This window comes from Macrotis lagotis, chromosome 8, assembly GCF_037893015.1.
Source record: "Macrotis lagotis isolate mMagLag1 chromosome 8, bilby.v1.9.chrom.fasta, whole genome shotgun sequence".
Taxonomy (NCBI): Eukaryota; Metazoa; Chordata; class Mammalia; order Peramelemorphia; family Peramelidae; genus Macrotis; species Macrotis lagotis.
Window position 1 is genome coordinate 98,982,200 of NC_133665.1, and position 27,757 is coordinate 99,009,956.

General features: G+C 34.2%; 2 protein-coding genes across 3 annotated transcripts in view; one reads left to right on the forward strand and one right to left on the reverse strand.

The window, feature by feature from the left end:
* Positions 1–27,757, forward strand: part of SMARCC1 (SWI/SNF related BAF chromatin remodeling complex subunit C1) — a 159,517-nt gene that overhangs the window by 76,323 nt on the left and 55,437 nt on the right. For both annotated transcript variants that reach the window (XM_074197712.1, XM_074197713.1), the window contains exons 15-21: positions 1,059–1,130; positions 4,205–4,318; positions 4,769–4,922; positions 5,581–5,694; positions 8,794–8,853; positions 21,823–22,081; positions 23,403–23,564. In XM_074197712.1, the coding sequence (XP_074053813.1) occupies positions 1,059–1,130; positions 4,205–4,318; positions 4,769–4,922; positions 5,581–5,694; positions 8,794–8,853; positions 21,823–22,081; positions 23,403–23,564 (935 nt within the window). The remainder of the gene's footprint in view (positions 1–1,058; positions 1,131–4,204; positions 4,319–4,768; positions 4,923–5,580; positions 5,695–8,793; positions 8,854–21,822; positions 22,082–23,402; positions 23,565–27,757) is intronic.
* On the reverse strand, positions 1,922–2,969 carry LOC141495874 (trafficking protein particle complex subunit 2-like). Its single transcript, XM_074197714.1, has one exon. It carries the CDS (start codon positions 2,900–2,902, stop codon positions 2,480–2,482), a length of 423 nt encoding a protein of 140 aa, XP_074053815.1. The 5' UTR covers positions 2,903–2,969; the 3' UTR covers positions 1,922–2,479.

Below are 27,757 nucleotides of genomic sequence, written 5' to 3' on the forward strand. Positions count from 1 at the left end.
TAAAGACCAATCTTTATTGTCCCTTGCCCCATCAGACTTTAGAATTATGGATCTACAATTCTGTTAAGAAATCCTTGTATTTTTATAAAATTGAACTATTAAAAATAAGTTGTTTTGAAAAGTAAATTTAAAGTGACTGAGATGATATTTTTTATCACAAAGGAACCTGTTAAAGTATGGACTTAATAATTGAAGGTGAATAGGTTCTAAAGTACCAAGAAAAATTATATTTATGTCAAATATACAGCAACATTTTGCAAATCTTATTGGTGCAAATAGATTATTAAGAAGTCTTACTAAAAAATACATTTGTTTGTTTAGCAATAGGCAAGATTGCACCTACCTCTAATCTCTGATACTGGAAAGACTGAGACTGATGGTGGCTTAATTTGGTGAGATCTTAATAGAGGTTAAGCTATTGAGGTGCTCCCACAAAGTTCAACATTATCAGGATGGGTCCCATGAAGTTGAGGAACAGCTCAACTAAGAAGGGAACACTGACACAAGTCAGAAGAAGGGAAGTTAGGATACCTGAACCCAAGAATGGCACTTGTACTACTTTCTGAATGAAATTGGAAGACCATTGTTCAAGAATAAAAAGCCGAGTTTATCATTCTACCTTCTCACCCTTTCCACGCTTGAATAACAAGAAATTAGGTGATGGAATAATGAAATAAGTTTTAAGGATGTCAGAGAAACTTCCTAATGGATACTAGCTTTCTCTGGCTTATTTTGAGTTGAAAGAATTTGATATAGAAGTAGAAAATAAACTATCAGTAAAGTCTAGAATGATAGAAGAGTTCAGTTTCTTTATCTAAGCTCATTTCTTTAACTTTGATGGTTATTTGCAATTTAGGTATATTCATGAATCCTGTGTAGAACACTTGGAGTTCTTCTAAACTTATTTAAACTATTGTCTGACTTAGTAGGTTCTCTAATAAAATATATCAAAGACTAGTTGAAGTCCATCATTTCTGCAAAATGACATCTGTGATGTCTGTGAAGTATAAGACATTTCTAATTGAACCATTCTGATAATATATTTTATTTTCTTTCAGTATTCATGTGATAGAACGTCGTGCTCTTCCAGAATTTTTCAATGGAAAAAACAAATCCAAAACTCCAGAAATGTGAGTGAAATTTTAAACTAAATATATCATTTGTTTAGAGAAATTTGAATGGAACCAAAAACTTATGTAAATAGTAAATAATTTTTTTTGTAACAAGCTCATCTGGGTAATTGGTTTTTGTTTTTCTTAATTACAAGTTTTTATCTTTTATCCAAAGCTTAGTCAAAACAATTTTAACTCATTTTTTCAGTAGATATGAAAAGCTAAGTGCTGCAAGGTGCTCCCTGTAGGCTTTTCTCCTGATGCTTTCACAAAGACCCAGGGAATAGTGGTCTTTTTAACGTTTTTGATTGCATCGCTGCTCTTGACCTTATAGATTAAATACATGATCTATTTTATTATTCCCTTTGGTTAGCTTTTACTTCATTTGAACTCAAGTGCCTCTGGATGTTTCACAGGATGCATATCAATCCAAGTTAAGGATGTCATTATTTTTTTTTTTAGTTAAAAAATCCCTTTTATTATATTGAATTCAATAATACTTTTTTAGACATTTGTAGCTTTTTCCAGGAGCTATTTGGTTATGATGTCATTTGTTTATATAACTCATACCTTATAGAATAAGATTTCATACTTTCTACAATGCAAAAAACTCTAAGCAACTTTCTTAGTTAATGGTCTATATATGCTTATTATCAAACTGCTAATTTAATTCAGATTATTCTCAAAAGCCAAAATATATAAATAACTCAAATACTTTTACAAGAGTATGAAACTAATTTATCAATAGGAAATGCAATTATCATTTGCATTACTCTTGTTGAGGAAAGAAAACAATCCTTAAGATCGCAAATACATAACAATAATCAAAGATTATGCAAAGATATACTGTTTGCATACTTAACTTTTGGTCTCAGCAACAACTTAAGTTCATTTATAGGTAGAGTCTTAAACATACATGCTCTTAAATTTTTTGTCTTTTTTTGGTACTACTGCCAGAGTCAATATTCTCAGATAAATAGTACAAAATTTAACAAAGAAAAAAACCCTTTTCTTCAACATTATGCACATTTCCTACATTTATAAATAATGACATTTCCCTGATTTACAGTTTAAATTAAGACTGTATTAGACTACTTGAAATAGAATCTTACAATTTTAAAAGCAAAAATAATTGTTATGGTATTTCATCTAATATTCTTTATAAATACAATATTTTTCAAAAGAATAAGTTATTTTGGTTGAATCATCAGCAATAATGACAACAAAAAGGGGCCCTACTGTTTTTCTAACTAGAAAGATCATTTATTTCCAGAGACTAAGAAAGTCAAGAGTAGACACAGACTTGATGAACTTGTAGTTACTTACAATGTATATTATGACATCACATATGTAAAAGTTTAATGTATTCAGCTTAGAAGGTGCTTCTTCCCAAGAAATTGAACTTTTCTGTCAGATGCACTTGATCGAATGGGTGAATTTGGTTCATAAAATGGATTCATTGTAAACTTTATATATAAATCATAGACATCACTAAAGAAGTTCTTTATTCCATCTTCTTGTCTTACATCATGAAGCGTAATAAATCTCATATGGCCTGCAGTAACAAAAGCAGAAACAAACCACTCATTGAATTTGTCCACAGTTTTCAGGTACATATTGTTAGACAGCCACATATTTTCATCTATTAGGTCGAGGGCTGCATGAGCTATGAACTGGTTCAGATGACGATGATCATCCTTAGATTCTACTTTACCAGCTGGTAAAAACTCCATTTCAAAAACTAGATTATCACGATGGCCTACAATTACAAAGTAGAAGCTTCCAGACATTGTCTTCAATGTACAGGTCCTGGGTGCCGATGCAGCACCTGCACGGACAGCGCCAGCCCAACAGCCAGGCTCCACCCAGATTGTCATATTATTTTTGATAGTAGAATTATATACACTCTCTATCACGATACCTCAGTAAACATATAAAACTGCTTGTTTCTTGCACTTGCATAGCAATACTTCTTTTGAATTTTTAATTCTGCTGTTCTTTCCATTTGTCTTATTAACAACTTATTCTCTCAGTCTAGCTATCTCAGACTTATATAGTGTATAAGACAGTCGTGAGTTCTCTGTGTAGTGTGTCACATGGCATAATTTTCATTCCATGATAAAATATTTAAAATGTCAATGAAACTTTTCAGCCTTACCATGATAAAGAAATAAGAATGTGCTCTTGAAACTGAAATGATTTCCTTTTCTTCCTGCATTCAAATACTTGTCACGTTTTCCATCTTATTACTAAGCTAGATATAATGATAAATTTTCAAATTTTATATCCGGGAGGACAACAAAAGCATATTAGTATTCTCTAGCACTATTTTGGTTGTACATTCATTTCTGTGTGCAGTTTTCCTTAATTATGCAATAGAAAAACATATCTCTTAGATACAAATTTAGCTACCCCATTATAATATAAGTCAGTAGGTTTATAATTTCTGAGTTTAGCAACTTAAAGTATTTAGGCTCTGACTTTACTCCTCCTAAGCAGCCTTGGTGTAGTTACTTGTGGGTTATACGTAGTTCACTCATTCTACACCTTAGTTCACCTCTTATTGGCTTCCCAGCCATATGGTTAAACTTCGCCTACAGGTTTTAGGGTGACATAGAAATTGTATTAAATAAAACCTTTATGTTATATGTCTTCCATATAGGCAATCAGGAACTAAATTATTTTACTCCCTTGATTTTCATGTTGAGCTAATTCTTCACATCAAGAAAATTTACTTTGGGATTTCGTAGTAATTGTTTCCTATTAACTCTGATAATAAAGGTACAAAATAAAGGCTCTTTTCTATCTGTAATTGTTATTAAGTTACTGACTGACATTTTAGGAACAATAAAAGTGGCTGTTGTTTAGTAGGAGAAATTTTATCAGTAAATAACTTTAAGAAGCTACTCTTGCTGCTCTTACATGTGGCAAAAATTTCTCAGTTAGCAATAGGCAAGATTGGAGACAAGAATGTTTGGATAGTCTCCCATCAAGGTAACTTGGAGACTTTTTAAAGTCTCGTTTTCCCCATACATTCACACACCAGAATGCTTATCCTAATGAATATGAATTTTGTCTATCTCTCTCTTTAGATACTTGGCATATCGTAATTTCATGATTGACACATACCGCTTAAACCCTCAAGAGTATTTGACTAGCACTGCTTGCAGGCGGAATTTGACAGGAGATGTTTGTGCTGTTATGAGGTAAACTTAACTATCTGATTAAAGTATGTACTTTAACTGTGTGGTGTCTCATCTTAGATACATTGTTTTTATTAAACTGGAATTTTTTTATTCCTTCTGTTATTTGGTGCATGGCTTGACTTTTCTGTACGGTTTTTATCCTCCTTTCTTTATTAGGACCTGGCCATCAAAAGACAGCTGTGGTATTATTTAGGAAGTGGAAAGAACAAATATTGGCTAAAATACTCTTTCTTAGCCCTTATATCAATACTTTTAGACCTCGTATTGGCATGAATTTTTCTCCACAGACATAAGCATAAATTTTTTTTTTCTTTCTGATGACTTACAATTGAAGCAAAAAAGTTTAGAGTGGAGCAAACCTGCTTTGTTGTTTCTGTTTGAAATATAATGGTTTTTGTGTAAAATTTAAACAACCTCATTAAGATTTTTTAAATCATTGTTATTTTTCAGGGTTCATGCATTTTTAGAACAGTGGGGGCTTGTTAATTATCAAGTTGATCCAGAAAGTCGACCTATGGCCATGGGACCTCCTCCAACTCCTCACTTCAATGTGCTAGCTGATACTCCCTCTGGGCTAGTGCCTCTCCATCTCAGAACACCTCAGGTAAATGGCATACAGACCACTTAGAGACTTATGCTGAAAGCAAGGAATGGTTTTCTTCAATGAGGTTTTCATTATATGTGTAATATGATAACATTCAGTGACTTAGTTGATGGACTGTTCTTTGTGTACTCCAGAAAATGGAGGAAAAAAATAACTTCCTGTAAGTTTTTTTTTAGCACATAATGTAGATTTCATTCAGTATTACTCCTACCACTAAAAATCATGGTGAGTTAATGAAAAGTATTTCATAAAACACTAATTTCTTATTGATGCCTTTTCATGTTCATAATTTAAAATTATAAATTAATTATAAATTTGCAACTGTTGTGAAATAGGCAGTCTTGAAAGTTCATAACTTGACAAGAGGCATTGCAAACTTAAAATAGGGCATTTAGCATTACCATTAAATAAAATTATAGGACTTGACCCACTCACGCTGACTTTTGGGGGTAGATTAAACTATAGATTTATTGCTAGACATTTGCTTTAATGAGAAAGAATGTTATATTTTTTGTTTGCAACCACTTTTTTGTGGTTGTGAATTTGGAGGAAATAAAAGAGACTCTGGGATGGTTCAGAAAATTAAATTATGTTTTTATCATGCTTTTATTTTTATTATGGGATATTTGGTTTCATTTCACATTTATTTTGTTTTTAGGTACCTGCTGCTCAGCAGATGTTGAATTTTCCTGAGAAAAATAAGGAGAAGCCTACTGACTTACAGAACTTTGGTCTTCGCACAGACATTTACTCTAAGAAAACCTTAGCAAAAGTAAGAGCTTAATTATAAACATCACAATATGTAGTCTCTTAGAATTTTATTTTGTCCTTTTTTTCCTAATTATCTTATGTTACCATAAAGTGTACTTTTCCTTATGCCACATTTTTGTATATTGTAGTTAAAAATATGTACACTTTAGTTAAAAATTAGAAACTAGATAGTTTTTTAGTTTTTGATGTGTATTCCATATATTTATACTGTATTTGCTCTGAGAAATGAACAGATTAACATCCCATTTAATTTGATTGGACTACCAGTGAAACTTGGAACATTCAAGCAATGACTTGTATATATCAGTTCTCTGCTGTACTTTAAACTTGTTTAGAGTTCAAATATTTTCTGTGTCTAATTATAAATTATTTAGGATTTTTTAAAGCCTCCTTTTGTAACTGCCAATCAGCTCTGGCATTGGGGAACATGTGGAATGAATTTAATGATTTCTATTATACTAAGGATCTTCAAGATAAAATATGAGAATAAGAGGTTTGATCTCTCAAGGATCACGAACCAAACTTTCCATATTCTAATGCTTCAGAGTTTGTACATTACAGTTAGAATTATTAGTGTCATGCTATACAGTTTTTAAAAACATGCCTTAAATTATATTCAACCCCAGGGATTGAGTGAGAGGGGTTGTGTGTGTCCATGAAAAAACACAGCAGCAAGCATTGTATGTATCCATGAAAAAGAGCAGCAGCATGCAGTGTAATCTGCCATAAACTATTATGTGACAGGAAGCCATTCCAGTTGTCAATTGGGGGAGTCATATGATCAGGTATTAATATTAGGGAAGTTTGTAGTAAGAAGGAGAATAGATTACAGAGAGCACAATTGACTGTTGTAATAATGTGGTTAAGTGGAAAGAAGAAAATGATGTGGTAGTTGTGAGAGTTAAGAAAAGGTTGCTGCAAGACATGATGTCAAACAGACATGAGGGAAAACACCAAAATTAGCTCAGTGGGCATGATATCATAACATGAGGGAGAGAGAAGATTTGGAGTCAATTTCAAGATTATGAACTTGGAAGACTGGAGAGTATAGGGGAAAAGTCATTGGGTTCTGTTTTAGATGCATTGTATTTGAGGTGTCTCTAAGAGGTCTAGTTTAAAGGATCTTCTATTTGGACATGGGACTGAAGCTTAAGGGAGATGGTAGAGTTGAAGCTTCTTGAAGTCAGGGACTTTTCTAATTAGTCTTTCTGTTAAGATGGTATTTTATATTATGTTAAATAGGTATTTGAATTGTATTAATACTTGTACAAATTACCTGTGAATGACTAGCTTTTGAAATGAAGTATTTTTCTTTGGTTATCAATTGATCACACTTCATGATTTGATCTTCATTTTATCATTATAAATTTAGAGGTACAAGAGACCTGGAAAATAATCTTGTCCCGTCTCTCCCTTTCATTATAAAGATGAGCAAAGTAAAAAAAAAATAGGTCATGATGTCTCTAAGATCACATGGATAATAGGTAACAGAGTCACTCCAGATTTCTGACTTTTAGAGCCATCATTCTTTGTAGTACTCATACAGCTTCTCTTTCAATCTGTAGAACTCTGCAAATACCAAGAAAACATTGCTGAGGATTATATTGTCCTATCCCTAAAACTGGACCCCATGAGTAGTTCTATCATTTTCCTTTAATAGAGGCATAAGGGAGTTATAATAGAATTTCATTATTTAAAAGTCCTTTGGTGTTCTATTTATGGCAGATAAAGATCAGGTGTAGATTTTGACTTAAGTTGCTGACAATTTCACATTTCAAACCATAACCTACAAGGAGAACTGCTGTTTTGTATTTTATTCTAACATGTAGAACATTTTGGTTGGTCTTGAGGGGAAATTGGGTTTTTTTTGGTGAGAGTATATATACATAACATCTTAGAGAGTATTATAAGCCAATGAGATGAACGTTGGATAGTTTTTAATACCATTTTTAGACTGTTTAGAGAAAAGGTCAGTATGATAACATGTCAGACAAAGAGGGAAAATTGCTCAATTGGAATAATTTTGATGGGAAAAAAAAGGTAATTTTTATGGACATTTTATGAGCTTAAGAAGTGATCAGTAGCGGGGCTGCTAGGTAGCGCAGTGGATAAAGAGCACCGGCCCTGGATTCAGGAGTACCTGACTTCAAATCTGGCCTCAGATACTTAATAATTACCCAGCTGTGTGGCCTTGGGCAAGCCACTTAACCCCATTTCCTTGCAAAAAAAAACTAAAAACATACAAACAAACAAAAAAAAAGTGATCCGTAGACTCAATTACAATAAGGGACCTCACAGAGATATAAATAGGGAAACAAACTCTTCTTAGTAGTAAAGTCAGACTTCTGAATTGGTGAGTTCACTTCTATTGGTAGTATTTTATTCAGCAACCACTAATTCAGGATATTTAATATGTGATAACATGGATTTATTCAGAAATTGGAAAATGTTGTCAAAGGCTCTCTTTTTGATAAGATTTCAACTTATTTTTACTTCAAGATATGAAGGACCTCATATTTTATCTTACATGCAAGACTTACCTGAAATGGGTAAACATATCTTCCCAAGGATAAAAGAGTAAGTGTTCTTATAAAGAATGAATTAAGATTTTAGGAAATTTGACATGTTCCTCTCACATTTCATTTATTTGAAATATTTGTATCGTTTATTCTTTCTGAGTCTGCTTCCCTGTTGCCTAGACAGATAGAGAGAGATTTCTTTTATCCTTTTGTATCACTTTAAAATTCACTGACTGTTTTTCTAGCTGAAATTCTTGAGCTAAAATGTTTAAATTGGAACCAAAATATAGTATGATATTTACTTAAATAGCATTGTCTATTTTTGGAATTGTGTTTCTCAAAGGACTACCTTTGGGTACTTTAAAAAAAATTCCCCATTGGGGCAGCTAGGTGGAGCAGTGGATAAAGCACTGGCCCTGGAGTCAGGAGTACCTGGGTTCAAATCCGGTCTTATATACTTAATAATTACCTAGCTGTGTGGCCTTGGGCAAGCCACTTAACCCCATTTGCCTTGCAAAAACCTAAAAAAAAAAATCCCCCATCAAATCATAACCTGACTTTTTTTCCTCCCCCTAATAAAGAGTAAAGGAGCCAGTGCTGGAAGAGAATGGACTGAACAGGAGACACTGCTACTTTTAGAGGTGAGTAGTTTTCCGGGAGGAACTGAAAACATGTCTTTGGTTTGAATGACATTCTAATACCTGCTTTTGTTAATTGTATGAGGTAGACTTTTATAATATTGATCTAAAATTTTGAGGGCTCCCCCCCCCTTTAATTTTAAGAATTTCTCATTCTGGATTGTAATGAATGAGTGTCAGAAACTTTTGGAACTTCAGTCCAGATCAGTCTGAGTAAACAAATTCTAAGTACCTTCTACTCTTCACTTACTAAAATAGTGTTCTCATTTTAGCGTGACAGTAACACTGAAATCAAACAATGATCTCATCATTTTCTCACTTATTAGTAGAGCAATCTGGGACTGATCTAAACCTTCATTTCGATTTTTTCAATGCAGAAGTGATTTTTAGCAAAGCTTTGGAGATTCTTGGAATACATAATCAATAAAAGGCTGTGTAAATGAGGTTTACTTCCAAAAGGCAGTTAATACACAATGTATGAATTGCATAGATATATTTGATATGAGTATCAAATTCTTGCTTAAGGTGCAGCTGTGTTCTTCTGGTTAATCTCTGGGAAAAAAAAAAGAACGTTTGTCCTTAGAGTTTCACAAGCCAATATCACTAACTTTTTCCTAATACATCCAAGTCTTTCATTTTGACTTTTTTTCTCTCCCTTTTTGTTTTCCTCTTCCCTCTTCATCTTCATTTCTTTTCCTGTTTTCATGGAATATAGAAATTGTTGCTTTTCTTTTAAGTTATTTCCAAACTCTTTAGATTTGCTTATTGCCTATTTGTTCACCTTTCTACAATAGCTTTCTGAAATAGATAGTCCAAATATTTTAATCTTTGGTGTGTGTGTGTGTGTGTGTGTGTGTGTGTGTGTGTGTGTGTGTTCAAATGTATAAGTGTATGTGAGGATTCAGGGTGATGATGATTTTCCTGGACTTGAAATTTTGATTTTCTTAACTTATAGTGACTGTTTTTTTCTATTCTATTATTTAATATTAAAGAAGCCTGATTAAGCATTCTATATGGAAAAATAACACTTTTGGTAATGACATTTCTGAAACATCAATTTTAAAATGCTAATTGTTTGTTGCCCTGATGGCAACATTTAGAATTCTTAATCATATGAACTGTTTTAATAGCTTCATGCAATTATTTCAAAAATATTGGGCATTAATGGACCACTAGTTTTAGTAGTAGATAACTATCATCCTTGTAGAACATAATGTCGTAATTCATTGTCCATTTGGTTAGTATAATTAACAGCATTCTTTTTTCTTGATGCAGAGAGATTCTTCTAGAGTTAAATCATAGTAAATATGGAGTATGAAAATAGGAAGGACAGTTAACTGTTTTGTTTTGCCAATACCCATAGAAAAAAAACACAGCGGTCTAATATTCTAGTCTTTACAAAGATCAAATTCCTCACCTGCAGCTGAAATCTGGGAAGTGATTAATTTCCCTTTTAAATTTTCTATTTAACTGACAGGTGTTAACCTTTGCATAAATAAAGAAAATAAAAGATTTCACAATGTAATTATTTACCACCAACATCTTTCTATTTAGACTTTATTTAGTAGTAAGAAAAGGAATACGTAATTGTAGGAAGAATAATAAAATGAGTCATGACTACAAATAAATTATGCTTCCTAATAAAATGATGCATTTTCTATGTTCTTGGTTGCATATTGATCTGTTTTTTATATTTTTATGTACATATTTGAAGCCATTTGGAATTGATAGTTTTTCAGGGAATATATATTATGATTTCTAAAGAAGAAACTTTAATCCAGTAATTGTAATTGGTATCTTAAAACTTAAAACACATGACTGTAGCTCTAGAATATTTCTGAGAAGATCTCTTCACATATTTCTTTATTTATCTTCATATATTGTAGCTTTTTAAACTTTTTTGTTTTTAGTGGAAGTACTGATGAAATAACAAAAATTGCTAATTGCTGGCAATTATTTGTAAAGTACTTTGACAATGGCAAGGTACTTGATATATAGGATCAAATTTGAAATTGTTAAATTGATATTATAGGTGATATTACCTATGACCTTAAATCAAAGATAAATAAATGTGAAGGATGACTGATTAAGGTCTTGTGTGTGTGTGTGTGTGTGTGTGTGTGTGTGTGTGTGTAGTTCTTAATTATAAATATAGTACTTGAGTATAAGTTACCTTTCTTACTTAGATAGACCTGACATTTGAAAGAAAAATTATTTCATCTTAGCAAATATAGCTGCCACTTATTTTTTGTAAAAAATTTTGAGTAGGTATTTCTGTTCTATATTTATGTATTTGAAAAATTTCTGTTGTATGTAGTTGTGTTTTGTTTTTGATATGAAGCTATGAAAATGCCATATAGTTTTATTTCTTCTTTTCCTTATTTCACACTCAGTCTATAAAGTCCCTTTCAGGTCTTCTATAGTATTTCTTAAATCTTTCCCTCCATGTCCATTCCATTGAAATAAAAGATGTAGTGCTTTAAAGATATCATTGGGGAAATAAAACAAGTGTTCATGAAACAATTAATTACCCAAAATATTAAATATAATTATAATCTTTAAGGGCCTTAACAGTTGAAGTGACAAGAGTAAGTCTTTCTGATTTCAGGTCCCAGTGCTCTGTCCACCGTGTTACTTAACTGTTTCCTCCTTTAATCTCTTTTTAAAAACATTACTATTGTTTCTCAATGACTACCTGTCTTTGAGCCCTACAACAGAACTCTCCCTTTTTTCTTTTTCAATAATTTTTAATATCCATTGTGTTGGAACTTTTCTGCCAAGTGCTGAATCAAGATCAATAATTTTGTTATTATTTTCATTGCTTTTAAAATCATTTAATTTTTGTCTTTTCTACTCTCCCTTCATTGAATAACTCAGTAAAATCAAAGAAAGAAAAAAGGCATCTTTTAATGTTGTTTTCCTTAATATTATTGTAGTTAGATGGGTAATGCCAGTAGTTTTATTTACTTTGCTTTTAATCAAATCTTTCCAAGATTTTCTGAGTTTTTGATATTAATTTCTCATAGTTCAATAACTTTGCTACATTTATATGCCATATTTTGTTTACTCATTCATCAATTGATGGAGATATATTTGTCTTTACAGTTCTTTGTTTCTATGAAAAAATTTTTTTCCTATATGAGACCTTTATTTCTGCCTTTGACCTCATTGGAATATATGCTTACTAATAGATAATTTGGTTTCTTGGTGAATAGAATGCTGGGGTCAGAATCAGGAATATCTGAGTTCAAATCCAGCCTCAAACCCATTTATTTATTTATTTATTTATTCATTCATTCATTTATATAATTAATCTTGCTATCTCTAATTCAGATGAGATCTTTAATTCCATCTAATTTTTTTTTTTGCTGTTGGAATCTAGATCTCATGCCTGTTCTTTCTGAAGTTTCCTCAGTATGTAACTGAAACTAAAATTTTACATGCTTTCTTTGACTTCCTTTTTTTTTAACTTTTTAAAAAATTATTTAAGGCAATGGAGTTAGGTGACTTGCTCGAGGCCACATAGCTAGGCAATTATTAAATGTCTGAAGCTGTATTTGAACTCACGTCCTCTTGACTCCAGGGCCTGTGCTCTATCCACTGCACCACCTTCTTTGAAAAGTACTTTTTTTTCCTACTTCATTTTACTTACTAGAACATAGTAAATACAATTTGGATGGAGAAAGGAACAAGTAATTCTTTTGTAATCTTTACAGTTTTTAAATTCTGTATGACTTGTTTCTTAATTTTTTCCTCTTTTCAGAATTAACTTAGTTGATCAGATAAGCCCATAATAATGTTCACTAGTAAATTTGTGGTCAGCGGATTAATTAGTTGCCTTGAGTACAAGTTTTATCACTATTTTTACCTTTTCTTATTTCTTCTTCTTAGCCTGATAGTTCTTTTCCTATATTGCTTTAAAATTCTAATCTAATTGGTTTTTTCTTTGTGATATTTTATGTTCCTCCTGAACTCTTCCAAGTAACAGTTGAGAAAAATTAACCAGTCAATTGGTCCAAGAAACTGAATATTAGTGGGAAAAATTTGATTTTTCAATTCTCTTCCTCATTGAACAAATGAGATATCTATATATTTCTCACTTTTAACTTTGATACTTTGATCTGTCTCCTATCACATAATTAGGAAATTGTAGTATACAATTATCTTCTGCTGTAATTTTGGGGTATATGGATTCAGACCTAGATAATTTCTACTTCCCAGAGGTCCCTGATGAAATACTGAGTAATTAGCTGTTAATAAAATTCCTTGTACTTTTGATATCCTATTACTTCTGTTTCCCTCATATTGTTAGTTGATGAAATGGTTGTTTCTAGACATATGTTCTTGTCTCAGATCTTAGTAGTTGTGTGACTGTAAGGAACTAGTGATCCTTCCCCAGTCTTTAGTATTATCATCTCTAAATGAGAATAAGAGTAGCATCTATTTCACAGGATTGTTGTAAGAATTGAATGGAAAAATATATAAAATGTGGGAAACAATGTGCTATGTAAATGTTAGGTGGTGGTATTTTTTTAATTTATTTTTTATTTACATATTACTAAAATAATAAGAGTAAACTTAATCCTCCCTCCCCCACAAAAATATAAAACTTCGTGAGAAATAAAAGTAAAAGAAAGAGGAAAAATGTTTCAGTCTGTGTTCCTATACCAGCAGGTCTGTCTCAGGTCAATCACTTTCTTTATCTTAAGTCTATCAGAGAAGTTTTTTCAACATTTTTTCCATATTTTTCCATAGTTGCTCTCGCTGATTGTACTTCCCTCCCTCCATTCCTCCCCACTACCATCTATTATATTCTCTCTCTCCTTTCACACTGTCCCTCTTCAAAAATGTGCTGTGGGGAAGCTGAGTGACGCAGTGGACAGAGGGCCAAGAGTCTATCCCCAAGGCTACATCCCTCCTCAGAGACACAGCAACCACCCAACCCTATGTTTCTGGACAGGCCACCCAATCCTAGCACCTTGCAAAAAGTAAAAATGAAAATGTGTTATATCTGACTATCCTCTCCTATGATCTACCATCTCTTTCTCTCTCACTCTCTCTCTCTCCTTTTTCTTCCAGTTGTCTATACCCTATTGAGTGTGTGTGCTGTTTCCTCTCAGCCATTTCTGATGAGAATGAAGGTTCCCTCATTCCTCCTCATCTTCCTCCGCTTCCTCCTCACCTTCCCCCCTTCCATACCACTGCAAAAGCTACATGAACTATTTTAGTCTGTTCTACCTCTCCTTTCTCTTACTCCCAGTACATTTGCCTTTCACCCATTCACTCTATTTTTACAGTATATTATTTCTTCAAATTCAGCTCTCTGCTGTGCTTCATCTGTGTAAGCTCCTTCTACCTGTCTATTAAATGAGAAGGTTCAAATGAGTATTATCAGTGTCATCTTTCCATGTAAGAATACACACAGTTCATTATCATTAAATCCCTCACAATTTACCCTTCTCCAGTCTATGCTTCACCCGAGTCCTGTACTTGAAGGTCAAACTTTCTGTTCATCTCTGGTTGTTTCAACAGGAACTTTAGAAATTCCTGTTTCATTGAAAAGTCCATCTTTCCCCCAGAAGAGAATGTTCAGTTTTGCTACGTAGTTGATTTTCAGTTGCATTCCAAGCCCTATGAGCCCTTAAGTTAGATGCTGCTAAATCTTAAATCATCTTTCCTAGATCTGTTTTCCAGATCAGTTGTTTTTCAAATGAGGTATTTTACATTTTTTTTCTAATTTTTCTTTCTTTGGGTGTTGAATTATTGTGTCTTGGGTTCTTGCAAAGTCATCAGTTTCCTTTAGCTCCATTCTACATCTGAAGAATTTGTTTTCCTCAGAGAGCTTTCTTATCTCTTTTTCCATCTGGCCAGTTCTGCCTTAGTTTTTTTTGCAAGGCAGTGGGGTTAAGTGGCTTGCGCAAGGCTACACAGCTGGGTTAATTATTAAGTGTCTGAGGCCTGATTTGAATTCAGGTACACTCCTGACTCCAGGGCCAGTGCTCTATCCACTGTGCCACCTAGCTGCCCCCCTCAATAACTTTTTGAACTGTTTCATCCATTTGACATAAGCTGGTATTTAACGTGTTATTTTCTTCAGTGATTTTTTTGGATCTCCTTGACTAAGCTTCTGGCTTCGTTATCTCCCTTACTTGATTTTCAAAATCTTTATTAAGCTATGCAATCACTTGAGCCCAACTTCTATATTTCTTGGATTCTTTAGAGGTAGAAGCTTAGACTTACTCAGATTGAGTATTTTGGTCCTCCCTGGGACCAAAGTAATTGTCTATGGTCAAGCTCCTTTTTTTTTTTCCTGTTTACTCATTTCCCCAGCCTGTGCCTGGTTTTAGGGTGCTTCCTGAACTTTTGGGTGTTATTGGGGAATCCCCAAAAGAACCTCATTGTGTGAGGCTCTGACTGCTCTACTGGTCTGTGAATGACCACAAGCTTACTCCTCTGCCACAGGGCTGGGGGTGGGGTGGGGCTTGACTGCGACCAGGGTCTGAATGTGGTCAAAGCCCCAGAGTCCTGCTCCAGGGACAGAGGACAGACCTCAGCAGTCTCCTTCCACTCCCTTACCTTTGGTGGGCTGAGATCTCAGGGAGTAGCTACTTGGAGGATCCTGCTGGCTGGCTTCACTTTGTTTCTTTTTCTTGAATCTGGGCTGCCAGACTGCGTTGCACTGAGTGCAGCAACTGCACTGAGGTGCTATGGACTCGCTGAGGACCTGGGCTTCGTGCTCACTCTGGCAGAGGTCTTCCCTGCTGTTCTTCCAGGTTGTACTTGGTGCTCCCTGGGGTGCAGGTCAGGAAACTGCTTCTGCTGCTGGGAGCTGGCACTCTCAATTACCCTGGGGCTGTTTCCCAGAGGCTTAAGTTCCTTCACTTTGATGCAGCCACCCCTCCAACTCTGTGGAACAGAGTTTTTCCACTATTTTCCAGATTATCTTGGGCTGGAGAATTGCCTCACTGGATCTTTCTGTGGGTTCTGTGTCTTGAAAATTTAGTCAGTCATAATTTTAAGGTTTTTGAAATATTTTGGAGAGTACATAAGAAAGGCTCTTCTCCTGTTGCCATCTTGGCTCCGGCTGCTCCTCCACCCCCTTACATGGTATTATTGTTGTTTTTGCAGGCACCTTTTTATTCCTTCAGATCCTTTCATCCCCAATAAATTTTAGATGAGTACTATTCCTCCAAATTATCCTTGTTCATTTTGGAGTAGACTATATTAAAAAGAAAGCAATTTCATTAAATATTCCCATACTGTTTGATATTTCTGGGCTCTGTTACTCTAATTTTCTATTAAAGCTTGAAGTGATTGGGGAAAAAGTCTCATTAAATATGAAGTTAAATGAGTTAATTTGGAATAATTTCAATTTCCTACATAGTCTGAGGATTAATGTAAGAATTTGAAACTGATTCCTTTCTATTCTTAAAAACTTATTATTCCACCAAAGGAGAGTTAGTGCTTTGCGTAAGGATGAAGGCTTGTAGGAAAAATAATTGGCATATTAAAATTTTAAGCTAATTATATATATAAAGTTTTGGAGTTAAATACAGTTTTACAAATTGTCTTTTCTCTAAATTATTTGAACTTAGTAAACTATAGATTGTACACTCTTGGATAGGTTTATTCTAATTAACTATTTTTAGAAATTTTTTTCAATTAAAAGCATTTTTTTTTCGGGAGCAGCTAGGTGGCGTAGTGGATAAAGCACCAGCCTTGGAGTCGGGAGTACCTGGGTTCAAATCCAGTCTCAGACACTTAATAATTACCTAGCTGTGTGGCCTTGGGCAAGCCACTTAACCCCATTTGCCTTGCAGAAACCTAAAAAAAAGCATTTTCCCCCCTCACCTCACCTTGTCCCCATTGAAAAAAGTAATAAAACTTTCATGATAGGTAGTTAAATAAATCCCCTATTGACCTTTTCTAAAACTATCTCTCATTCTGCATCCTGAATCCTTCATCTGCCTGTATAGAGGTCATTCACATTCTTTATCACCAGTCTTCTAAAATACTGGTAAGGTCATTGCATTGATGAAGGCTTTTAGCCTTTCAGAAGTGTTTTTCTTTACACTGTTACTATTGTTGTATGAATTATTCACTGGGTACTGCTAATTTCACTTTTCATCATTTTTCCACAGTTCTTTGCAGGCTTCTATAAAATCATCCCCATCCTATCTTATGGCATTACATTTATGTACCAGTTTGTTTAACTATTTTCCAGTCGAACACCCCCATTTTGCTGTTATCTATCAATACAAAAAGGACTGATAAATAATTTTGCATAGAAATTATTCAGCCAAGTTTCTCAGATATAGTTAACTCTTTAAATGCTTTTATTATTAATGTTTTGACAGTATTTTATCCTGGGTTAATTTTTTTGAAAATGCAAGAATATCATATAGGTATAGAAATATTACCCTACCATTTCAAGTTTTTCTCAGAGCTTCCTTTCCCTCACTTTTTTACTTTCTTTGCTTTCTTCTTCTTCCTAGAATGAGGAACTAACCAGGGAAAAATCTTCATTATGTGGAGACACTGATTCTTAGCTTTACTTATTTTGGAATATAAATCGAAAAAATGAAACATCTTTTTTTCCTCACAGAGCATACATTCTAATTGGAGGTGACACCAAAAAAATTGAGTTATAAAAAGGTTAGATAGATGTATTAATTGAATGTAAATGACTACGGTGTAAAATTATTAAAAAAGGAAAGAAATGAGAGGTATGTTTTACAGTTATTATAGCATTTCTAATTATTTTACCACAAATATGTATATCCTAAGGAAATAGTAGTGGGTCAGGGACCTCTCTAAAGCACAACATGGATGTTTAGAAGCAGGGCATTTGGTATAAGACATGATCTTTCACAATTACAAGCAATAGAGTTGGTAAGTTCACTCTCATCTAAGTGGTCTTAGCAGTCACCTTGAATTTGGTGCATAAATATTTTTTCTATAGTCAATTGTTATTCTACCTTCATTTGTTTTGTGCAAAAACTTTTCTATTTTCACTGAAATTTTCAGTTTTATCCTTTGCATTTTTTTCTTTGTCTTTTGATAAATAATTTTCCTCTAGTCATAACTATAAAAATTAACTGATCTCTTTCTAATTTCATAATTTTGCAATGAAATACCTATAGATAGTGGCAATTTATTACTTCATTTCCCATTTTGATTCCTTCAGTTTCTTTTTCTTCTCTTATTGTTATTGCTAGCATTTCTAAATCCTTGATGAATAATATTAGTGGCACATAACCGAAGTTTCCTTAATTGTCTCTTAATTAAGATTATTTCAGCTTTAACTTTAAGATCATGATTACTACTCTTTCTTAACATCGACTGAAAGATACTAAATTTTACTACAGTTCTTTAACTTATGTCTTATCTTTCATTTTATTTTATTTTATTTCTTATTAACAAAATCTGTTTTATGGGTTAGTTCATCCCTTTTACTTTCAAAGCTGTAATTACTGGGTTTTGTGTTTCCCCCAACCTATTTGTTTTCTCTATCTTTTTCACTTTATTTACCTTACTCCCTCCTCATGCATCTAATTTACATCTGTCTATCTTACCCCCTTTTCTTCCTTAAAATACAGCTAGGGCAGTGGATAGAGCACTAGCCCTGGAGTCAGGAGTACCTGAGTTCAAATTTGGCCTCAGACACTTAATAATTACCTAGCTTTGTGGCCTTGGGAAAGTCACTTAACCCCATTTGCCTTGCAAAAAACCTAAACAAAACAAAAGAAAACAAAATTTGTACCCTTCTAAGAGTTCCTACCCTATCCTCCTCCTTCTTTAATCTCTTCCTCAGTTTCTTTTTTCTTTATAAATTGAGGTGACTTTTATGCCTATCTAGGTATTGTTATTCCCTTTTAAGTCAGTTACAATGTATTCCAGCACTACCAACCCCCCCCCTTGCTTCCATTAAAACAGTTCTTCCCTTCATGCCTCATTTTTATAATTACTGCATTTTACCTCTCCCCATCAAATTTTATTTTTCAGAGTCATTCCATCATATCTAACTCAATCCTAGCCTTTTATCAATATATGATCTTTTAAAGACCAGGTAATGATAATAATCTTAAAAATATTGATAAAAGTATAGATATAAGTAAACTATTGAGTTTCTTTGTAATTAATCTTTTTAATGTTTACATTTCTCCTTGATCTTATGTCAGACTGTGTATTGAGTTCTGTTTGTTTTTTTTTTCATAAAAGCCTAAAAGTCTTTCTGTTCATTTAGTGTTTTTTTTCCTATTCAGTATTATACTCAACTTTTCTGGGTAAATTTTGGTTGCAACCCCATGTTTCAAGCAGTCTTTTAATTTAGAAGCTGCTAGGACCTGTGTAATTCTACAATACTTAAATTGATTTTTTTTTTCTTGTTTCTTAAAATATTTTTACCTTAACTTGGAAGTTTTGAAACTTGGATAAAATGTTCCTTTAAGTTTTCATTTTAGACTCTTTAAGTGGTAATTGATGAATGTTATTTGATTTCAATTTTACCTTCTCATTCAACTACTTTATAAAGGAATTTTCTTAAGAATTTCTTGTGGGGAGTGTGGCTATGTGGTGTAGTGGATAAAGCACCAGCCCTGGAGTCAGGAGTGGCTGGTTCAAATCCAGTCTCAGACACTTAATAATTACCTAGCTGTGTGGCCTTGGGCAAGCCACTTAACCCCATTTGCCTTGCAAAAACCTAAAAAAGAAAGAATTTCTTGTGGTATTTTTATCTAAATCCTTTTTTAATTATAATTTTATAATTAGATAGTCCAAAAATTCTTATATTTTCTTTCTTCTATCTTTTTTCTCCATAGTAGTTGTTCTGAGATGTTCTCATTCTCTTCATTCTTTTGATATGTTTTCTTTCTTGTTTTCTTATCACATGATTGCCTTCCCTTTGTCCAAATCTAGTTTTTAAGGAATTATTTTCTTAAGTTTTTGGATCTCTTTTTTTGATTGTTAAGCTCTTCTTAGAAGTCATTTTGTTTTTGGACTTTTGACCATTTGGCATTTTTCTTTTAAGTAGAAGTAGGGTTTTTTTAAGCTTTATTGTCTTCTGAGTTTGTATTCAAATATTCTCTGCCATAGTAGTAGCTATATAGATAGCTGATTCTTTCTCCTTTGATTACTTGTTATTATTGTTGTTTTATTTTTATTTTTAGCAGCTTTGCATTCTAGTAAAGTTCTAGTATCAAGTTGTAGGAGTTGATGCCTCATTTTTAAGCACTATCTGGGAGCCTGAACTCTGAGCTCAGGTCCCCACTAAGTCCCTACAAATGCTCTTGCTTCCTGTGGTCCCTCTTTCTAACCTCTAATCCTCGACCCAACCAGGAATTCTGCTCTCCTACCAGGGCCCCACAGCCAGGCGGATTCAGCCCTTTTGGGGCTAGTTCCTCTTCACCCATGGCTGTAGCCCAACACCTTGTCTGGTCAGTTATGTGTGCCTTGGATCCAGGAATCTCCTCTTCTGATCACCTGTCCTGGGGCTTGTTGTTTGTTGATGCTGTTGAGATTGCCTGGAGGTGTTGGCATTTCAATGTGGCCAGGCCTTTGCCACTTGAGCCCTGGATGCAGTGGGAGACCTTGGTCTTTTATAGCTGATGTCTTTAAAAGATCTCAGTTTTGAATTAGCCTTTAACAAAATCTAGGAATCTAAACCTTTAGGAGGGGCTCAAGAGCTCTGTACTTGTAGTTGAGAAGAACTGAATTTGAATTCTACCATATCACACTACTTAGCAATGTGATCTTGGACAAATCATTTAATCTTTCTCTGACTCATTTTCTTCTTTATAAAATAGTAATGATATTAATATCTACCTCACAGGGAGATTATGAGGATCGAGTGACATATTTATAGTAGTTTGTAAATTTTAATGTATGTAAATGCTTGATGCTGTTATTACTCCTTATTAATTGTTAATATACTCAAGTCACTCTTGTTTTAAATCCACTTTGGTGATTAAGAAAAATTATGCTGACTTCTATTTTTTATAACTTATAAAATTTATAACAATTTATACTATTTGTTATATTTATATATTCATATTATTTATAACTACTTATACTAATGGTCCTATTTTGAGAATAATTAGCAGAAAAGAATTTTTTATGTCCTAGAGATAATGTTCCACTGTTTTTGTTTTTATTCTCCAAGATCTTACCTCTTACATATAGGTAATGGTAATTCAGAAAGTGACCATACTTGAACTGGTAAAGAACTTTTGTCCAAAAATCGAATAGGGGAAAGTTGTTAACCTTTTTTCTCACCTGACTATGAAAATTGCACAATATTAAGTTGCCCAAACTGCTTCTCAAAGCATCAGTCTACAATACTTTCTGATCTCTTGTTGTCTCTTCCTGTCAGGACAAGTCTCCCAGGATCCTGATCACTTTCCTCCTGAATTTGTAATTAACATGGGAGAGACACTCAGGAATATTAGTTTCTTACTAAGTTACCAAGGTGACTGAGATGAAGCCTAATTATTCTCTAAAGAAAATTTTTATCAGGATTATACTTTTTTGAGAATCTCATTATGCTTAATATAATACAACAGTTTCTCTTTTTGATGTGCCAAAATGATTGACAGATTAGGGGAAATTTATAAGAGCAATAACAAATAATATAAAATGGTAAAGAGAGAATACTTTGAGAAAAAGATGCAAACTATAGACATGTAATTTAATTGAGAAGTTACTAGAATGAGAATCTAAGAAATTATGAATCTAGAAGTACTGAGTAGTACAGTGTTAGCAATAATGGAACAAAAGAAGAAAAACAAAAGCATGTTAATCTAGGATGGGGAAAAAAGCACAATATGAAGAATATTTTTGTTTCTTAAAATTATCACTTCATTTACTCCAAAAATTAAGATTTTTTTAGTGTCTGTCTTTGATTTGGAATTGTGCAGTTTGTTGTTAATTATGAGTATGAGCAAAGTTATAAACTGAAATCTTTTTTTATTTCAGGCCCTCGAGATGTACAAAGACGATTGGAATAAAGTATCAGAACATGTTGGGAGTCGAACTCAGGATGAATGCATTCTCCACTTTTTGAGACTTCCTATTGAGGATCCTTATCTTGAAAATTCGGATGCCTCCCTTGGGCCACTAGCTTACCAACCTGTCCCTTTCAGTCAGTCAGGAAACCCAGTGATGAGTACAGTTGCATTCTTGGCATCTGTGGTAGATCCAAGGGTAGCATCTGCAGCAGCTAAAGCCGCATTAGGTAGAGGCCTGTTTTGACTGTTTCTCTTGAGTAAAAGAATTTCCTCCCCCCCCCCCCCCGCCCAATTTTTTAGCAGAATGCATTAAAAAGTAATTCTATTGTTTATGACCCTTTAGAATGGTAGGGAAACATAGGTTCAAATAGAAAATGTACATTTTCTGTTTTGTTTTTTTAGAAAATGTCCTTTAATTTTATTTTTTGTAAATTTTTCTGAAAATCTTTTCTATTTGTTAATAACCAATGTCTTGAAGATACTTTTATTTGTATAAAGACCTTGGACTGTCTCTGGGTCATTTTATTAGTTTTGTTGAAAAATATTGCATGTCTATTTATAGGACATTAGAACAAATTTATATTGTTCCCATACTGTATGTTGGGAATTAAACATGGTGACATGATGAGAATTGTGTTTTCCTCAGGCTAGAGTAATGGAAATTTTTTGATCATTTTTATTTATTTGACTGAATTGTTTTTAACATCGTATTTTTAACTGTTTGCTTATTTTTTTCCTAGTTATTTGTATTTTGGTTAATCCAGATTTTTATTTCAAATTCTTAACATTCTTCTTCATTTCATACTAATCCATTCCTAAACATAATATTTTGTCTCTGATGATAGTCACATCAGTACAGCTTTTTAAAACTCCTGTTACATGCTGGACATGATGCTAACTGTTAGTATTAGAAAAAAAAAGAAAAAAAGACAGGTCCTGCCCTCAAAGAGCTTATTATTTAGTGTGAAAGGCAACTTGCAAATAAATATATACGAAGCATGCTATATTTGAGAAAAATAGGAAATAGAAGAACAGTTCTATAATTAAGAGGTAGTGGAGAAGGCTTTCAGTAACAGAAGGAACTTTAGTTGGTATTCAAAGGAAATTAGGAAGGTCAATAGGCAAAGGGGAGAAGTATATTTTTTTTTTACAGCATTTAGAGCCTTTAACTTTATATTTGTGGCATTCCACCCTGACAGGCACCTATATAAGATTGTGGAATTAAGCACAGTACCTATTCACAGAAGACCTAAATTGAAATGATGAAAGATTAATGAATAAAGTGTTAGAAAGTTAACTCATAATGATCAAAAAGCAAAGGCTTATTTTAGAAGGAAAATCCTTTTTGTTCATCTTAGCAAACCCCTTGTTTTAAAATATCAGAAACAGATCAAGAAAGATTGAGGTTTTCCCATGTTTACAAAGAAAATTAGTCCTTTAGGTAGGAGTAGAACCCACATCTACTGGTTGAATTTATTTTTAAATTTGTGCAACTACAAACACTTTTGAAAAACTTTGGTTTCTGTTTGTTCTAATTTTTTTGGATAGAGGAGTTTTCTCGAGTTCGGGAAGAAGTACCTTTGGAATTAGTTGAAGCTCATGTTAAGAAGGTACAGGAAGCAGCAAGAGCGTCTGGAAAAGTGGATCCAACGTATGGTCTAGAAAGTAGCTGTATTGCAGGAACTGGTCCTGATGAGCCAGAAAAATTAGGTAAGTTAGCAGTTTTATCCACATTTTCACATAAAAGCAAAACATTCCACTGACATACAAGTTAAACTGATTTTGATTCCTTCTGTCAACTTACTAAAATAACAAAAGTATGGTAATAGCAACAGGTTTTACTTTTATTTTAGTATATGTTTCCTTTTCCTTCTATTGTTTATTTTTTTAGTTCTTGGAAAAAATAATGTTGCAGGTAGTAACATAAAGTATTTTCACTTCTGAAGTGTAGAGAGCATATATTGTCTTATTTTGAAAACAAGTGTTTGGGTACATATGTATCCAAAGAGAATACTAATATTTCTGTGTCAAACTGTCAGTGTTGGTTTATTCATTTCTGTTTAATCCTTGCAGTTTTTTTTTAAACTCTTTATTTTCTGGAGTTTTTGTCCCAATTTTGCCACATTATTCTTTTTTGGTATTATTTTAAATTTACATTTTTATTTATTTATACATTACTAAAATAGTCTTGTTCCAAGAGTAAACATAATCCCCGTCTCCCCCCCAAAAATAAAAAGCCTCACAAAAATAAATCGAAAGAAAGAGGGGGAGAAAAACGTGCTTCAGTCTGTGTTCCGATACCATCAGCTTTGTCTTTGGGGTGGATCGCATTCTTTATCATAAGTCCATCAGAGAAGTTACTTCCATATTTTTCCACAGTTGATGTTGCTGATTATAATTCCCTCCATCTATTCCTCCCCACTACCATTTATTATATTTTCTCTCTTTTTTCACTCTGTCCCTCTTCAAAAGTGTTCTGTGGGGCAGCCAAGTGGCACAGTGGACAGCCTACATCCTACCCCAGATACCCAGCACCCACCCAACCCTGTGGTTCCGGACCTGTCTTCCAATCCCACCACATTGCACAAAGAATAAAAAAGAAAATGTGTTAAATCTAACCATCCTCTCCCATGATCTACCTTCTCCTCTATCCCCTACCCACCCTTCCCCTGTTCCCTTTCTCCCATCGCCTTTCTCTCTTTTTTTCTACTAGATTTCTATGCCCTATCAAGTATATATGTTGTTTCCTTTCTGAGCCATTTCCAATGAAATTGAAGGCTCCCTCAATTCCCCTTACCTTCCCCCCCCCCCTTAGCACTGTAAAAGATATTTCTTGACTCTTTTACATGAAATATCTTAGTCCATTCTATGTCTCCTTTCCTTTCTCCCAGTACATTTTCTTTTCACCCACTGAAATTTTTAAAATATATCATCCCTTCAAATTTGGCTGTCTCCTGTGTCTCAACTAAATGCTTTAAAATGAGAAGGTTCATGTATTATCAGAATCGTCTTCTCATGCAGCAATACATGCAATTCATCATCATTAACTCCCTCATAATTTACCCTTCTCATCCACTCTCTCTATACTTTACCTGAGTCCTGTACTTGAAGATCAAAATTTCTGTTCAGCTCTGGCCATTTCAACAGGAACATTTGAAATTTGCCTGTTTCATTTTTCCCCCCGGAAGAGGATATTCAGTTTTTCTGGCTAGTTGATTCTCCCTTGTATTCCAAGCTCTTTTCCCTTCCCGAATATTATATTCCAAGCCCTATGAGCCCTTAATGTGGATGTTGCTAAATCCTGTGGGATCCTGACTGCAACACTATGATATTTGAATTGTTTTGTTCTGGCTCTTTGACTTGGGAGTTCTGAAACTTAATAATCCTGGTTTTTTTGGGAGGGGAATCTCTTTCAGGAAATAGGTGAATTCTCTCAATTTCTAATTTGCCTTCTGTTTTTAGGATATCAAGACAATTTTCCTATAGAATTTCTTTAAAAATGAAATCAAGTTATCTTTTCCTGATCATTACTTTTTGGAGCCCAATAAGTTTTAAATTATCTCTCCTGGATCTATTTTCCAGATCTGTTGTTTTTCAATGAGATGTTTCACGTTTTCTTCTAGTTTTTCATTCTTTTGATACTGTTTTATTGTATCTTGAGTCCTCACAAAGTCATCAACTTCCTTTAGCTACAGTCTACATTCGAAGGATTTGTTCTCTTCAGAGAGCTTTCTTACCTCCTTTTCCATATGGCCAATTCTTTTTTTAAATTTTTTTAATATTTATTCTCATTTTGTATGAATAATTTTTTTACATTAATAAAATCTTGTTTAAGAGTAAATGAAATACCCCCTCCCCCCGTACATATAGACATGTTGAGCGATAAAGTAAAGGGGAGAGAAAGAAAATTAAAATTAAAAAAAAAGTATTAATTGTAGGTATGGCTAGGTGCCACAATAGACGCAGCACCAGCCCTGGAGCCATGAGCATACGAGCCCACATCCGGTCCATAGACCCAACAATCACCCAGCTGTGTGACATGCAAGCCACCCGAACCCCACTGCCCTGCAAAAACCAGAAAAAAGAAAAAAAAGATCCAAAATAAAATAATAGTAGGGGTGGCTAGGTGGTGGACAGAGCACTGGCCCTTGAACCAGGAGCACCCGGGTCCAAATCCAGCCTCAGACAACCAATGATCACCCTGCTATGTATGAGTCTCCAGGCAGGCCACCCAGCCCCATTTGCCCTGAACCCCCACCCCCACCCCAAATAATAATAATAAAAAATGTGCTTCAGTCTTTCTTCCAACACCTACAACTCTGTCACGGGTGGATCACATTCTTTATGGTAAGTCCATCTCAAAAGTTACTTCCATATTTTTCCACCATTGCCATTGCTGATCGCAACTCCCTCCTTTCTTATTTCTCCACTACCATGTACTATATTTTCTCTCTCCTTTCACTCTGACTCTGCTGTAGGGTAGCTGAGTGGTGCAGCAGACAGATCCCTGGTCCTGGGGCCAAGAGGCCCTGAGCCCCCATACCACCCCTTACGCCCAGCATCCACCTGGCCCCATGGTCCCAGACAGACCATCCAATCCTAGCCCCTTGCAAGAAGTAAAAAAGAAAATGTGTTATATCTGACCACTCTCCCCCCATGGCCCATCCTCTCCTCCTTTATTCACATCCCCACCCCTTCCCCCTGCTCCCCACTCTTTCTTACTCCAGTTGTCTATACCCCATTGAGTATGTATGCTGTTTCCTCTACTAACCACCTCTGATGAGCGAAGGTTCCCTCATTCCCCCTTGCCTCCCCCCCTTTCCATATCACTGCAATAGCTCATTGTAATAAAGAAAAATCTTATTATATGACATATCTTGGCCTATCCCCCCCCTCTCCTTTTTCTTTCTCCCTTTACATTTCCCTTTTTTCTATTGACTCCATTTTTTTCCACCATATTTTATCTTTGAATTTGGCTTTCTCCTGTACTTCAACTATAAAAGCTCCCTCTACCTGCTCTGTTAACTGAGAAGGTTCACATGAGTATTATCAATGTCATTTTTCTATGCAGGAATACATGCAGTTCATCCTCATTAAGTCCCTTATATTTCCCCCCTCTCTTCCAATCTCCATGCTTCACCTGAGTCCTGTATCTGAAGATCAAACCTTCTGTTCAGCTCTGGCCATACCAAAAGGAACATTTGAAATTCCCCTGGTTCATTGAAAGTCCATCTTTTTCCCTGGAAGAGGACATTCAGCCTTGCTGGGTAGTTCATTCTTGGCTGCATTCTAAGCTCTTTTGCCTTCCGGTATATTTTATTCGAAGCCCTACGAGCTTCCAGTGTAGTTGCTGCTAAGTCCTGTGTGATCCTGACTGCAGCTCCACGATATTTGAACTGTGTCCTTCTGGCTGCTTGTAATATTTTCTCTTTGACTTGGGAGTTCTGGAACTTGGCTATAATATTCCTGTGGGTTGTTTTTTTGGGATCTCTTTCTCAGGGGGATCTGTGGGTTCTCTCCATTTCTATTTTGCCCTCTGCTTCTAGGATATCAGGGCAATTTTCCTGTAGTAATTCTTTGAAAATGATGTCAAGGCTCTTTTCCTGATCATGACTTTCAGGAATTCCAATAACTTCTAAATTATCTTTCCTAAGTCTGTTTTCCATATCAGTTGTTTTTTCAATGAGATATTTCACATTTTCTTCTAATTTTTCATTTTTTTGGTTTTGAAGTATCGATTCCTGATTTCTGGTAAATTCATCCGTCTCCCTGAATTCTATTCTTTGTCTGAAGGATTTGTTCTCCTCAGAGAGTTTTCTTATCTCTTTTTCCATCTGGCCAATTTTGCTTTTTAAAGCATTCTTCTCCTCAATAACTTTTTGAACTGTTTTATCCATTTGACC